The 16354-nt window shown below is 36.1% G+C and overlaps 3 protein-coding genes and 1 pseudogene across 4 annotated transcripts; 1 reads left to right on the plus strand and 3 right to left on the minus strand.

Annotated features, from left to right (window-relative positions):
* The first annotated feature begins 3 nt into the window (after positions 1 to 3).
* LOC104758418 (UDP-glycosyltransferase 89A2 pseudogene) lies at positions 4 to 1532 on the plus strand (annotated as a pseudogene).
* A 2556-nt stretch (positions 1533 to 4088) lies between these two features.
* LOC147924793 (glutathione S-transferase T3-like) lies at positions 4089 to 5480 on the minus strand. 2 transcript variants are annotated; one of them, XM_087494049.1, is made up of 2 exons: positions 4926 to 5480; positions 4089 to 4853 (listed from the first exon to the last, which is right to left on the minus strand). In XM_087494049.1, the coding sequence occupies exons 1-2, from the start codon at positions 5089 to 5091 to the stop codon at positions 4243 to 4245; spliced, it is 777 nt and encodes a 258-aa protein (XP_087350175.1). In that variant the 5' UTR covers positions 5092 to 5480; the 3' UTR covers positions 4089 to 4242. The 2 variants fall into 2 exon arrangements, with proteins under 2 accessions (XP_087350175.1, XP_087350174.1); XM_087494048.1 differs by having other exon boundaries at positions 4158 to 5368.
* Positions 5481 to 6516: 1036 nt separating this feature from the next.
* LOC104759940 (zinc finger protein WIP5) lies at positions 6517 to 8931 on the minus strand. The gene is made up of 2 exons (XM_010482803.3): positions 8162 to 8931; positions 6517 to 7131 (listed from the first exon to the last, which is right to left on the minus strand). Exons 1-2 carry the CDS (start codon positions 8738 to 8740, stop codon positions 6673 to 6675), a joined length of 1038 nt encoding a protein of 345 aa, XP_010481105.1. The 5' UTR covers positions 8741 to 8931; the 3' UTR covers positions 6517 to 6672.
* A 3183-nt stretch (positions 8932 to 12114) lies between these two features.
* On the minus strand, positions 12115 to 14714 carry LOC104758419 (uncharacterized). The gene is given in 5 exon segments (XM_019239030.2): positions 12115 to 12597; positions 12834 to 13064; positions 13145 to 13432; positions 13541 to 13670; positions 14068 to 14714. Coding segments are annotated over 5 exon segments (1779 nt in total).
* Positions 14715 to 16354: the final 1640 nt, after the last annotated feature.

Here is a 16354-nt window from a genome sequence, read left to right on the forward strand (position 1 = left end):
CAACGTACGTTACCACACATTATTGTATATTTGCATACCACCACCATCGTAACACAACAACCTCGGGATGAACGAAGAATGCCGCAGCCGCTACAGGAAACTAAACGCTGCGGTTTAAAACCGCACATCATGGTGTTTCCCTATCCAGCACAAGGCCACTTTCTTCCTCTTCTCGACTTAACCCATCAACTCTGTCTTCGTGCCCTCACAGTCTCCGTCATCGTCACTCCTAAAAACCTTCCTTACCTCTCTTCTCTTCTCTCCGCTCACCCATCCTCCGTTTCCGCCGTAACTTTACCTTTCCCTCACCATCCTTTGATCCCTTCCGGAGTTGAAAACGTTAAAGACCTCGGTTGTTCTGGAAACCCTCTGATTATGGCTTCTCTTTGTCAGCTTCGAGAGCCTATCCTCAACTGGTTAAGTTCTCATCCTAATCCTCCCGTCGCTCTCATCTCTGATTTCTTCCTTGCATGGACTAAAGACCTCGGTGTTCCTCGCTTTGCCTTCTTCAGCTCTGGAGCATTCTTAGCTTCGATTCTCCATTTTGTCTCTGACAATCTTCATGTCTTTGAATCAACTGAGCCTGTCTGTTTGTCGGATCTTCCTGGTTCCCCTGTTTTCAGAACAGAACATCTCCCTGCGTTGTTCCCTCAGTTTCCATCATCGCAAGATGAAAGTGACTGCGCCATCAATTTTTCAAGCTATGGTTGTATATTCAATTCTTGTGAGTGTCTTGAAGAGGAGTACATGGAGTTTGTGAAGCAGAACGTGAGTCAGAACCGTGTTTTCGGTGTTGGTCCGCTTTCTTCAACTGGGTTACGTAAGGGAGATTCTGATTCCGATGTAGACGCAAAGGCGTTGTTGAGTTGGCTCGATGGATGTCCAGACGGATCTGTGCTCTACATCTGCTTCGGAAGTCAAAAAGCTTTGAGTAAAGATCAGTGTGATGCTCTGGCTCTTGGTCTTGAAAAGAGTATGACCCGGTTCGTTTGGGTGGTTAAGAAAGATCCTATACCCGATGGGTTCGAGGATCGGGTCGCAGGTCGAGGGAAGATTGTTAGAGGATGGGCTCCTCAAGTGGTTATGTTGAGTCACGTAGCGGTTGGTGGGTTCTTAAGCCATTGTGGATGGAACTCGGTGTTGGAAGCAATGGCTAGCGGAACAATGGTCTTGGCTTGGCCAATGGAAGCTGACCAGTTTGTAGATGCGAGGTTGCTAGTGGAGCATATGGGTGTGGCGGTTAGTGTATGTGAAGGGGGTAAGACTGTGCCTAACCCGCATGAGTTGAGTCGGGTCATAGGTGAAACAATGGGTGAGGGCGGACACGAGCTGCGTGCTCGGGCTAAGGAGATGGGACAGAAGGCACAAGCTGCAACTGCAGCAGGAGGAAGCTCTTCAAGATTTAGAAAGGCTTGTCAAAGAATTGAGTTCTCTTTGAAGATATGATTCTCAATGACTTAGACCACCTCCAACTGTAGAAATGGTGAAGGTTTTTTTTTTTTTTTTTGTCAAAATGGTGACGGTTTCTAATATTTATATATATATATATATATATATATATATATATATTTAATTATATAACAATAATTTAATTTTTATTAAGGTTAAATCACTAAGGTCATTTTTACTGAGGGGTACTAATTCAAAGGGTTCTTTAAAAATATATATATAATAATGAAAAAAAAAGAAACAAGGGAGAGAAACAGTACTGAAGTTACCAAGGGAAGCAACGTTACTCTTCTCAAATAAACATGTGTCAGCTTTTAAATGGCTATTATTAATAAAAGGTAATAAATATATATAAATAATTAAAATAATATTTTTTCTTTTTATTAAAGAAACGTGACAACGTTGTTCCAGTAATGATGCTCTAATAAAAGCATCATTAGTGGTGGTTGCTATGTGTTTGCTTTACCAAAATTTTAATGCATAAAAAATATAAAATATTAAAAAGATAAGAGAGAGAAGAGAAATCCTTTCAGATTGCTGTGGGAAACAATGATTCTTATATTGTTTATACATCTGTCCACTTATTATTGGTTTACACTTATTTCAATTAAAATACTTTTTTTTTTAGCAACGCTCATGAGTTCCACCCTTAAGACTATCTACAATGGTTACTCATTTACAACACCCACTTTTTTCCTTTTAACACTCCACATCATCTTCTCTCTCTTCCACATCATTATTCAACACATACATAACTTTTACTCTCTACAATGGTTTTGTTTAATAAAATTACAACACCTTACCCCACCATTTTTATTTCATATTTTTTATTTTATTAATGTTAATGTTTTTTGTGATTACATATTATTAATCACCATTAATATCAAACTTAAAAACGAGAAAATATAAATAATCACTCATAATTTAATAAAAACGAGAAATAGAAATAATCACTCATAAAATTTTACAAATAATAAAAACGAGAAATAGAAATAATCATTAATAAAACACATACAGTGAACATAAATTTAAAATACAATACAATAAGCACACAACATGTAAAGGAAACACTCATAACTTAATTAATACAATAAACTCAACTCACAAACTTGAAAATCTTATTCACCACGGAACATTCCAAATTGTGCCCAGATGTGTTTGACTAGATCTGCTTGCAATTCGTGATGTACATTTGAATCACGCAACTCGGATCTAGCACACACATGATTTGCAAATACAGGTAGCACTTCGGTCGAGAATGGTTGTTGTGTACTCGACCCACTTGCCTCAGATTGATCATAATCAGTCCAATGTTGAGCATATGTATCTCGTTCATCCTCAACAATCATATTATGCAATATGATACACGACCTCATGATGATAGCCAAATCATTTATGTTCCACAGGCGAGCTGGTTCGCGAATGATTTTGAATCGAGCCTGCAACACTCCAAATGCACGTTCGATGTCCTTCCGACACGCCTCCTGACGTTGTGCAAATAACTTGTCTGGTTCACTTTGAGGTAGCCTAATCGATTTGACGAAAGTAGGATACGAAGGATATATACCATCAGCCAGATAATAAGCCATATTATATGGATGTTGGTTCACGAAGAAATTCACTCTTGGAGTATTTCCTTGTTCAACATCATCAAACACCGGTGAACGGTCTAGAACGTTAATATCGTTCAATGTGCCCGGACATCCAAAAAAAGCATGCCAGATCCATAGATCATGAGACGCAACTGCTTCAAGAATAACAGTGGTGGTTCCCTTATCTCCTCGAGTAAATTGACCTTCCCACGCTGTAGGACAATTTTTCCATTCCCAGTGCATGCAATCAATACTCCCAATTATCCCTGGAAACCCTCGCATCTCACTAACATGTAAAATTCTCTGGAGGTCATCTTGAGTTGGGGCTCTGAGATACTCTTGCTTATACAGCCGTATGATTCCTTTACAGAATCTTCGCAAGCACTCTAAAGCAGTAGTTCCTCCAATTTTGATGTATTCATCCACCGCATCAGCTGCTACACCATATGCTAACATTCGCATGGCCGTAGTACATTTTGCTAATGGAGATATACCTTCTTTCTTGGCTGCGTCAGATCGTTGGGTGAAGTAGTTGTCGCTGCTTGATAGGTCTCCAACGATCCGAAGGAAAATATGTTTTCGCATCCGGAATCGCCGACGAAACATTGCATCGTCATATGTAGGTTCATTGGCAAAATAGTCGTCGATTAGTCTTTGATTTGCTGCTGCATGATCTCTTTTGACGTATTTTCTCTTGTTATGAGGTGGATAGTCTTCTTCTATTTTGTTTCGACGCTCCCTAAACCGGTTGATGATATACCTCTCTTCAATTTCGGACTGCCTCTTGTAAGCTTCGATATCAAAAGGATATTCTGATGGATCCATTATGATTTTTTTTGTAAGGTGAGATTTATGGTATTGGTAAATTAATGAAAGAATGAGATCCAATTTATAGAAAAATGGAACCAACATATTGAATGATTGGAGCCTTGGATTCGAATTGAGTGGTTCAAATACAAAAGTTATAGATAAGATAATATTCTCTTTTTTAAAGCCGAAAATCATGGATAACATTATTAAAGCATAACATGACAATACAAATTATTAAAGGAGAAAGTGACAAACATACATTATTAAAGCATAATATGACAATACAAATTATTAAAGGAGAAAGTGACAAACACAAATTATTAAAGGAGAAAGTGACAAACACAAATTATTAAAGCATGAAGTGACAAAATACAGATAACACTTACGATAATTAATTTCCAAATAGATCGTGGCTTAATTTCTGCAACAGCTCTTTGCTCTTGTCATCGAGACTCTCCTTTTCAGTTAGCTTGATAAACATCTTCATCTTTTTAGCCTCAGTCTTCATCTTTTTAGCCTCAGTCTTTTCTTTAATCAATTGGTTTGCCTCATTTTGCATCATAGCTATTTTGTCCAACCGATCCAACTCTTGTGCCTTGAATTGTTTAAATTCATTCCACTCTTCGTTGACCACTTCCAAGGCTGCGCCTTTACCTTTCTTTTTAGCCTTTTTCTTAGCAGCATCTCTTCCCATTGGACGAGCACTAGATCCTACAGAGTTTGAGTCACTAGCATCACTCTCATGGGCTCTTTTAGATCCACTGCTTCCAGAACCAGTATTTCCTCCTACCTGACTACCATAACGTGGTTGATCACGTATAGCAAGCCATTCTTTTATATATTTGAAACTTCCTTTACCAGCACTTGAATATAATTCATGCGCTTTCGCCAATACATCATCCTCCGACCACCCGCTTTGTTGCATACGTTTAGCGTTATCATAAGCGCCAACCCATTTGTTCACGCTTTTGTTCACGTAGTTATAGTGATTTCTGCATGCTTCTGCATCACGCGGAGGATCAAATGAGCAATGTTCATTACAATATTCAGCAATTTTACCCCAGTATGACTCACCTTTTTGGTTTTTGCCAATAATGCTGTCTGTTCCAAATTTAATCCACCCACTCAGTAGAACCAAATTTTGCTCAGTGGTCCATTTGGGACTTCTCCGACGAGCAGGAGTTGAATCCTCTGCATCTGGAATGGCTTCATGAATACCGCTAATACCACCAAGAGCCATTTGTGTAGAAAACTCGGGAAAATCAGTTGCTCCAACATTCGAATCAGTTTCATTACCGTTGGAGTAGAAGAATAAGGGGGTGCTTGAGATGGATAAGACATCATCGATCCATGATATGGACGATAGTTTGGAACAGCTGAGGGCATGAAAAAATTTGGTGGATAACCATAATTTGGTATATGTTGGGGTTGGTTGGGGGATTGATTTTGAAAATGATAGTTGTTGGGATTTGGGTAGTTGAAAGGGTAATTAGAAGAATTTTAGGTGTTGAAAGGGTTATTGTTTGGATCCATTTAGAAAAAAAAGAGATATTTAAAGCTAAAACAAAAGATTATTAGAGACTAAACTTTTTTTTTATCTAAAGAAGGGTTTTTTTTTTCTGTGTCCAAATCAAAAACATAAAAATCTAAACAACCAATCAAAATCTAAACAACCAATCAAAATACAACATCTCTCACCTTTATCTTCTTCCTTCCACTTTCACGGGTGTTGATATTTATCAACACAAAATTTGCCACATCACTTACTTTTCATTTACCACAAACCATTGTAGTGGGATTTTTTTTTCAACTGTTGTAATATTGTTTACAACGAACCATTGTAAGTGGTCTAAGTGGTCTAATAATGGTCTAAAAGGCCACTAATAATATTTAATTTTTAATTAATATATTTCTTTTTTTTTATTTATCAGAAACTTTGTTCAGCTTTGGACTTGCCCTAAAGCCTTTAAAAAATGTGGTCTCATTGTTGTTAGCACATAACCTGAAAATTGAAGAAATATCATGCGTCTACTTAGCTAGAAACTCACAAAGACAAAAGTAATTTGAAGCTACAAAAATTGAAGATGAATTGTCAAATTTTGAAACCCTCATGTTATTGAAAGAAGCAGAGACAAAGCAAAAAATTGGGTTTCAGATACCATATCTTAAATATCATAAAACTAGCTAGCAATGTACAGACGCAAATTCATAAATCATTTTTTGACATTTTACCAGAAAAAAACAAATTCACCCGAACATAAAAACAGGATGACATAAAGAGTATTGCAAATTTTTTTAAAAATTGGGATTTCGATTCACTCACCTGTCAACACAAAAAGAACAATCACATCAATAAGATGAGAAAATTCACGCATGACACATGTACTTAAGAGGATCAAATAACATTGGTTTACAAACGCTCAAGTATATTGACATATTGTATAATAGGTATTGAACTTTTGAAAATGCACACATGTTTACAAGAATGGATCGAAATAGGTAAAAACACCTATGTGAACCAAAGTATCAACAGTTCATGTCAAAATGCATTGAATGTGTTGAACATGACATTTAAATTCAATAATTAGGCTTTCTTTGTCTTTTTGATTAAGTTTGCACCCCCAAATTCTTTAATTTTTCTCTATTAATTAAAAGTTTCTCAAGCTAACGGAGAAAACTCGTTAGTTAACTTCTTAGTAATAAAGAAAAAGTAACAAAAAAAACAGCACAAAAAAAAAACTAAGATCCGAAGAACAAAACTAAAGAACACATGCATACAAATCAACTGATGCATCAGAGAACAAAGAAACAAAACCCCTAATCAACACTCATTGTTGTTACTATCATCTTGTTGCTCGATATCAGAAGCAGCCTCATAGTAGTCCTCAAGATCTCCTCCAAAACTATCAATCCCAATAGGAACATGACCATTTCCAAAGGCCTTGACATGGTCCTTAAGCGACCTCTTGTGCTTAAAATCCGAGCCACAAGAGCAATACCAAAGCTTTCCACAGTTCTTCTCATGCGTTCTCCAATCTCCTTTCACTGCGAAGGCCTTGCCACACCTACGACAAGCAAATGGTCTAGACCCATGTTTGCGTTTGTAATGTGTTTGGAGGGTTCGAAAGTCCTTGAGAGGCTTGGCCCGTGGGTGGTCAATGTTGTTCTTGCAGCCTGGTGCACAGCAGAAACATGGTAGTCTTAGCATTCCAGTTGGCTGGGTTCCTCTTAAGGATTCTGGTCCCTTTCTGTACTGTGAGCCGTGTCCCCACATGTGCATCTATGATAAAACGTTTTTCATACAACAAATAAGTTAGATAAACTATAAGTAAGATTGATTAAGTCTTATATATATGTTTACGATTTATATCAAAAAACAATGTTTATGAATATTAGTCAAAATCATTTTTCATCAACATTTGAAATTCGTTAATGCAAACGTAAAGCCAAACTTATTTTCTTTTGGTTTGAGTTTGTATTTGCATCTACAATTTTCCAAAAAAAATATTTCATTAACTAATAACATTAAATGCTATGTTATTATTGTAAAATGAACACGAAATTTACATATGAATATACACGTTACGAAAATAATCCAACCTTATATAAGATATAAATGTGCTTTAACGAAAAATGGTTTAAGATATAAATATGAAATATTAAACACTAGTGAAGTTAGACATGTAGACCTTAGCTTCTTTATTCATGTCAAAGTTTGCTTTTGGCATGGATTTTTTTTTTTAGCTATATATAATCTTTGGACTTATATATATAATCAAAACCACGTCTCTATTTACGAAATAATCTGCTAGACATTTACCTTCTGCCTTGGCTCTTTAAGAAATTTTTTTTGGGGTTTTATGAGTTCACAAAAATCAAGAGAGACAATAAAGATGGAGGTGGACTGAGCATATATCAGGGTTATAAAGAAGTCAGTCTGACAAAAAGACTGTTGGTTAAAGAAAATCTTCCGACTTAAACCCCTTTGATAGGTCGATCTTACATAGCCATCATCATTGAACACCCTGAAACTGATTTGACGTATACCATCAAATTTTTAAAAGTTAATTATTCTCGAGTTACTAACCATCAAGGCAAATAGTAATTACCAAAAGTACTAGTACTTGTTAATTAACATTACTAATGATACCCCTAAAGATCCATGAATCATTAATGAGTTTGTACTTAGAAGTTAGAACCACACAAAAATACAGAAAATACCCATCAAACAATAGGCTCAAATAACAATAAATCAAATCTTGAAATGAGTTTAGTCTTTAGAGTTGATTCTTGAATCAATGGTGTCATACCTGCATGTTGTTGTATCTGTTGAAAGTCTTGAAGCAAAGAGGACAAGAGAACTGTGTAGGACCAATCAAAATCTGAGAAGGAGTAGGGATCCAATAATGATGACCTCTGTGTAGATCTCCATGATCATCATCATCATGAAGGTGGGACTCAACTGTGACCTCTACTCCTTGGTCATGATCTTGTTCTTGCTCCTCGGTAGTTGCATCAGAAGCAATATAGCTCCCAATGCTCTCACCAACACCGTAGTTTGGTAAACCTAGATGAAGATCCACAGTTACATGAGGATCATCAAGAAAGATTGAAGAGCTGATCTGATCGGTATCCATGAAATAGGCTCGATCTTGTTGTTCTTGGTGCCTTATGGGGCTTAAGCTAAGAAGAGGAAGAGCTTCTCTTAGGGGAGGTGAGCTGGGGAAAGTGGAAGTGGTAGGAGTAGGATTAGTGTAACTAGGGTTTATGGTATTTGGGTAATAGAAGCTTCCTTGAGAGTTGTAAATGTAAGAGAGAGAAGTGGAATAGTTGATGTTATTATGGTCACATCCATTGTCAAGGAGATTTGAACAAGCTGGATTAGACATGACTTTGAGGAGATCACAAAGAAGAAGAAGAAAAAGAAGGAGAAAACCAACCGTATCTATATCGATATAGATATCTTTGATGGGTTTATGCTAGAGAGAGAGAGAGATGAGATAGGGATGTGAGTGTGGTGTAGATATATATGGGTGTGTGAGTGTATATATAGATGAATGTATGCAACGTTTAAGATGTGACGAAGCGGTGGAAAATATTCATGATGATAAAAAAGGGTACGGAGAAGGGAGAGGGAGAAAAGACCTAAGAAGAAAGTTGAAGAAGCAATAAAGAAACCATCTTTGGGAATTGGGACTCGCGCAATGGTTGATATGTATCATGTACGTTGATGCCTTATAAAGTCAAATACTCCGTATAAGATACTTCAAACTTGTCCTCGCTCTGAGTTTTTTTTTTTCTTTTTAAACTTTATTAAACTAAAAATTTATTTGTGTAGGAGAATTGGAGGTGATTTAGTGATCAGAAAGTTTATTTTGTGCAGGATATTTTCACAGAATTGAAGACATCAAAGTGTTTTTTTTTGTATTTATTGTACATTGAGTTTTCTATGGATCATATATAAGCAATATCTATCAACGGACCAATATCACTAGCGACCGTTTCATTGGTGTCTAGAGTGAAGTGCTTTATGTTACAATTATTTAAGGAATGATTTTTTTCGTTTGATTTACAAAATAAATAAGCATCTTTTAATTTGGTAATTTTTCTGATAAAAGTAAAAATATATTTATTTTAATTATTTAATTTGTTTATCAATTCCTTCGTACAATTAACAATCATAAAAGTCTATATGCACGTTTACGAATCAACATGCGTTTTCTCTAAATCCCATCTAAAGCATGGATATATAGTAATAATTTCTAAAATTAATTTAGTACGTGAAGCTAGGTAGCTATTAGTCACCCAATAAATCAGATATATAAAGGCTTGTTCTTTACCTCAAACATAGAACACCGATAGTTATGTGTGAGTATATATATATCTATTTATATATGGAGAGAGGTTGATATATTATTAGGTGTTGTGGGGATACTATATCGATGGCTTTGGGAAAGGAGATAGTTGTGATCTAAGACAGCACTTGCTTTGGTGGTCTCGTCTCCATGTCGGCTCCGCTTCAGAAACATGTTACTCGGGAATGATAATTCCATTTTCTTATTCATCTACACGTAAATGTGTATTTCACTTCTTAACATTGATACCAAAAAAACAAAACAAAAAAAAATGTATCTCACTGTTTTATATTATAATGATTTGAATATTTGTTTGTCCTCGCTAAATTTCATTGACGTCCCGATCCATGCATACGCTTTCTAACACAAAATTGCCTATATACAGTAATAAATAATATTATACTGATATGATGTAACATTTTTTTGTATGTTTCATGTTATATATATGATGTAACATTTTTTTGTATGTTGTTTCATATTATATATATGATGTAACAGTGATACTACTTTTCAAGCTATTTGCTTGTTGTGTAAATTGTAATATCAAATATGTGAAGATGGGTCAAAGATCGTGGGTTTGAAGGAAAACATATGTTGGTCGCAATGTGTGTGAACTCGAAGATCTTAGGATATAAGTCCAAATTGTATTGACTTATAGATTACTTTGATACTATTAACTATCAGAGAATATTAAAACATGAGATGTTCCCGAGATAGCACGAGTGTGAATGTTTTGTGGTTGCACTTTGCAATTGCATCAGTACGTTCTTTCAAACCGTCTCTTGTCTTCTGTTTCTTCGCTGTTCTCTCTTCTCCAAACATTTTTATCTATCTATGCACCACACATATATTATTACAACTTTAATTTTGATATTCTGTTGACCCTTGTTTTTTGTTTAATTTTTCTTTCACTAATGTTTAAAAACATATAACAAACACAATATGTATATGTATCTATATATAAGTACACATGTGTATATGTGACTTATATGCATATGCGTGCATGAGCATAACATTTACAAGTATTGTTGTTGTTGTGCCATATTGGGCCGTGTATAACACTAGGTTTGTATTATGGGCTTTAGTCTCTTATGTGTCTATGACGTTGTTGTAAAACCTTAAATGGTTGCTGTAAAACCTTAAAGCTAGGTGTATATGTTGCATGAATGAATAAGACAACATAGTTTTATATCTAATTCTACATGGTATCAGAGCCAGAGATCTAAAATCGATAGTTTCGATTTTTGTATTCTTTTGTTAAGAGTTATACTTTGTTTCGACGATGACCGAAGCAGATAACAAAGCCTTAGGGAAGAAGGTGCAACAGACGGTGGCGGTGTTACCGTACGTGTTATCCAGCTCCTACAACCCAGGGACGTCGATTTTGTCTGTCACTTTGAATGGACTCAATTATAATGAGTGGTCTTGGTACGATTGTGCAGCCACCAGTTGGTGATCCTGATTATGAGAACTGGTAAACAGTTAACCCGATGATTGTGGGCTGGAGTCGTTCGTCAATTGAGTCGAAGGTAAAGTCAACTGTAACCTTTGTCTCTAAGGCACATCTGTTGTGGGAAGACTTGAAACAGCGTTTCTTGGTGGGAACACTACACGAAAACACGGCGTTTGGGAATATTGGAATCGTCTCAAATCAGTCGCTAAGTCGGTATGTGCAACTATTGAAGGACTGTTATATTTGGTCGCAAATATTTGGTCGCAAATTATTTTGGCCGCAAACCAGTCTCTTATTTGCGACGCATTGGAGACAAGGATTATGGTCGTTAATTAGCGACTACGGACAGACCGAAACGTACCGTCGTAATGAACGACTCTATAGTGACTCACTGGCGCAATCGTAATTGGCGGCTACGGACAGACCGGAATATACCGTCGTAATTAACGACAGTATAGTGACTCGCTTTGGCAGTCGTAATAGACGACTTCTTTCAGACGACATGGTAGTCACAAATTAGCTACGTTTGGAAGACTGACTTAATACCACAGTAAACTTTAAAAATCTGAATTTTGGTCCTAAAGTAGTCGCTGTTTAGTCACAAGGTAGTCGCAAAGGAGTCAGAATTGTTTGTGACGGACTGAAGACTAAGTTTTTTTAGTCCCAAAATCGTGACATATACACAACGAATTTGGTACTTTGTTTGTGTTTATTTAAATTATAAATGGTCGCAAATCAGTGAAAATATACCTAGTAATTTGGGACAGTATACAATAAATTTTGAAAAAAAAAACCTGAATTTAAATTAAAATCCTGATTTGAATGATCTTAACAAAAAACATACAAATCATTCAACGATCATATACAGAAAATAGTTTTAGGCTGAGGATCTAGAAACACTACTACATAATCCAAAAAATAGTTATAGAGGCTTAAGAGAGATAGAATTAGTTTGTTAAGCATGAGAGGATGATACTGACAAAGGTGAAGTGGTTGGTGCAGTCGCAGGTGAAGTAGATGGTGAACTAGCTCCTGAAGTGGTTGTTGCAGGTTGGTTGACATTGGTCGCAGTGGCTGGAGTGATGTTGGTTGCTGGTGCTGCTGTGGTTAATGGCGCATTGGCTGGTGGTTGAGTAGACAAGAATTCTGCAACCCCCAGATCACTAGTCTTCAAGTAGGATACGAGCATCTCCAAGGTTGCAATGCGGTTTTGAGCGTCATGTTGCTCCTCATCACGTCTAGCATCTTCTCTGGCACGTCGAGCATTTTCTTCATCTTGATCAGCGAGCTTACGACGAGCAACCTGGAGTTGTTCTTGAATCTCTAACAGCGAATCTGGACTAGAGCTTGGATAAGTAGCCTTTCTTTTCCCTTTGGTGATTATCTTTGAGAGACTTCCAAGTCCAAAGGGGGTTCCCTTGGCATTCGTTACAGTACACTAAGACAAAAGAAGAGATGATCATTCACAAAACAAACATAACAAACAGAAATATCACACAAACCCAGATAGAAATATCACACAAACCCAGATAATCAACATCGAGTATTCTCAAGCATCAATCAAAAGTATATCAATATCAAGGATTCTTAAGCACCAATCAAAATCAGATACTTAGCTTAGCAAAATAAGACAATTATCATAGGCACAACAAAGACAATTGTACTGGAAATTACCTTTAAGAAAATGTCATCTTTTTCTTGAATGGGGAGGAGGGTTGCATGAGGAGAATCTGGCGAGGAGTGGTCTGTAACATCAGACTCCATTTGAGACATTACCTCCTCTATGTTCTTCTCACATGTCTCCACAACTTGTTTGGCCTTCTGATCAACAAAACTTCCATCTGCCTTTGTATGTGTTGCGACAAACACCTCTCCAAGCGAGACAGGACGTCCCAACTTTTCTTCCTACAATGGATAGAAAGAATGTTAATTGTGGATACTGAAATATTTAAATGAAATAATTAGAGTTAGTTTCGAGCATTTACCAACTCTTATTGAATTCGCAAGTAAGATTTCTGGCCGGATAGATGTTTGTGGATTCCAAGACCGTCACGATCAGAATTACGGGCTTGGGATGCATTAGAGCTCTTCTCCTTAGCTTCAGGTGTGTCCCAATGCTCCCACATTTGTTTCCAAAGTGTAGGATTGATCCAAATCGGTGGCTCATCATACGTCTTTGCTTGACTTACAATTCCTTTCATTCTGTTTTTCGCTATCTTCACAAATCCTTCTCTCACAAGCTCAGTAATCGCAACATCCCAATTGTATTTCCTCTACACAGTACAACAATGTAAAGTAAGTGTCAAGTAAGTAAACAAAAGACAAACTCATTAACTTAGTTTAGTAAAAAAAGAAACTGTGTCTAAAAAGAAACTCATTACCGCAAAGGATCTAAAATATCTCTCCCGTATGTGTAATGGCGTAACCTTCCAGCTGAAGTATGGACCATCGAACTTTCTCCTTAAAATCCCAGAAATAACACGAGATAGCTTTCCTTTGTCTCGTCCAAACCTGTTACATAAATATGAGAGTGTTAAGTTATAAAATATAAGCCATCAAACATAAGCGAATGGATCACAACACAATAATCTAATGGAAATTGAACTAAACTTCACAACACAACACAACAAACTTTGAAAACAATTTAGAAACTTTGAAAACAACTAAGAAAACGAACCAAACTTTGAAAACAATAAGAAACTGAACCAAACAATAATCTACTTATTTTATCTAAACGATAACACAACACACAAAGCGTTATTCAAATGGGAGCAATGCGATAATCAAATTATAAAATAAAAGAAAAAAATATTTTACCAAATGATAAAATGATAATCAAATGATAAATATTTTACTTATTTATCAAAATAATAATCAAATGATAAAATAAAAGAAAAAAATATTTTACCATATGCTTTGAGTGTCGGGGATGGGATGCGGACTCAATATCGGGAGATGGTGTCGACCAGGAAGTGCAAGCAACTCATCCAGTTGCTGTTGGAAGTCTTGATTCTGAGCCGGTGGTGGATGCTCTTGACCGTCCTGATTCGGAGGCGGCGGCAGTTGGAATCCTTGATTCGGAGGAGCCGGCGGTTGATACACCGGATTCTGAGGATTCGGCGGCAGAAACCCCAGATCCTGAAGCGGCGGTGGATAAGCTGGATGGTGAAGCGGTGGTTGATATCCACCGTTGTGAAGCGGCTGGTTGTATCCCGGATTCTGAGGAGCCACATGTTGATACACCGGAACATGAGCATGCGGTGGTGGTGGCTCCTGCATCTGGGAGTGGAGCTGTTGTTGAAAGCCTGGTTGTTGTGGCTGAGGAGAAGCTTCTCGAGGATACTGGGGAAATGATGCTTGCGTATACCGAGATGGAAGCGACGGTTGAGATTGTTGGGAGTGTGAAGAATTTTCGTTGTGAGAGGAAGGGTTAGAGGAGTGAGACGACGAAGCGACATCTCTACTTCGTCGCGCAACGCCGCCAGATCCACGACCACCACCGCCAGATCTACGACCACCACCGCCAGATCCACGACCACCACCGCCGGATTTCATCGGAACAGAAGTCGGAGAAGAAGTCGGAGAAGAAGTCGGAATTTTAGTAGGTTAGAAAACGAAAAGACAGAGAGAAAAGAAAAAAGAGGGTTTCGGGAAATTATGAGGGTTTCATTATTTACTAAGAGTGTTACTAAGAGTGTTCAATTTGATGGGGGGAATAATTAAACTGGGGGGAATAATTACGGCTAATAATTTTCACTAAAATTTGGGGAAATTTTAATCCGTAAGAAAGTAGTGGTACTTTAAGACTACTTTGTGACTGTCGTAAACATTAAACAAAAACTATACTTAGTGGCAGAACAGTCGCAAATTATAAACCCAGTCACCTACACGTCTCAATTTGTGACATGCACAATCTAAATAGTGACAAAACAGTCGCAAAATATAAGTTCAGTCACAATATAGTCTCAATTTGTGACGTCTTTGTGACAATAAAATATTAGTATAATTTTGTGTTAAGATTTTATAACCAAAAACATATTAGACATGACCCTTTGATCATGTATACTCTCATTTAAGAGTTTAGTTTTGATAAAATATCAAACATAATAATTTTTATATGTTTTTGTAAATATATACAACCTTCACTACTCTAACTTAATTAAACACATGTAACCCTAATACATGTGTTGGAGGATATAAACATAATTGTCTAATTTGGTGTTTTATTTATGTGATTATAGAAATTTAGTAAATATTAGATGTCACATATAAGTAGAAATGTATAAGTTGACATTTTTTGTACTCAAATTTGTAAAATTCTAAAATTAATGTAAGATACTCGCTAAACCGTTGTACTTTAAGACTCTATTGCGACTGACAGAAACATATGCACAATCACTTTAGTGACAAAACAGTCGCAAAATATAAGTTCAGTCACAATATAGTCTCAATTTGTGACGTCTTTGTGACAATAAAAGTGTTAAGATTTTATAACCAAAAACATATTAGACATGACCCTTTGATCATGTATACTCTCATTTAAGAGTTTAGTTTTGATAAAATATCAAACATAATAATTTTTATATGTTTTTGTAAATATATACAACCTTCACTACTCTAACTTAATTAAACACATGTAACCCTAATACATGTGTTGGAGGATATAAACATAATTGTCTAATTTGGTGTTTTATTTATGTGATTATAGAAATTTAGTAAATATTAGATGTCACATATAAGTAGAAATGTATAAGTTGACATTTTTTGTACTCAAATTTGTAAAATTCTAAAATTAATGTAAGATACTCGCTAAACCGTTGTACTTTAAGACTCTATTGCGACTGACAGAAACAGATGCACAATCACTTTAGTGACAAAACAGTCGCAAAATATAAGTTCAGTCACAATATAGTCTCAATTTGTGACGTCTTTGTGACAATAAAATATTAGTATAATTTTGTGTTAAGATTTTATAACCAAAAACATATTAGACATGACCCTTTGATCATGTATACTCTCATTTAAGAGTTTAGTTTTGATAAAATATCAAACATAATAATTTTTATATGTTTTTGTAAATATATACAACCTTCACTACTCTAACTTAATTAAACACATGTAACCCTAATACATGTGTTGGAGGATATAAACATAATTGTCTAATTTGGTGTTTTATTTATGTGATTATAGAAATT

Source organism: Camelina sativa, chromosome 17, assembly GCF_030686135.1.
Source record: "Camelina sativa cultivar CO46 ecotype springtype chromosome 17, ASM3068613v1".
In the NCBI taxonomy this organism is placed as follows: Eukaryota; Viridiplantae; Streptophyta; class Magnoliopsida; order Brassicales; family Brassicaceae; genus Camelina; species Camelina sativa.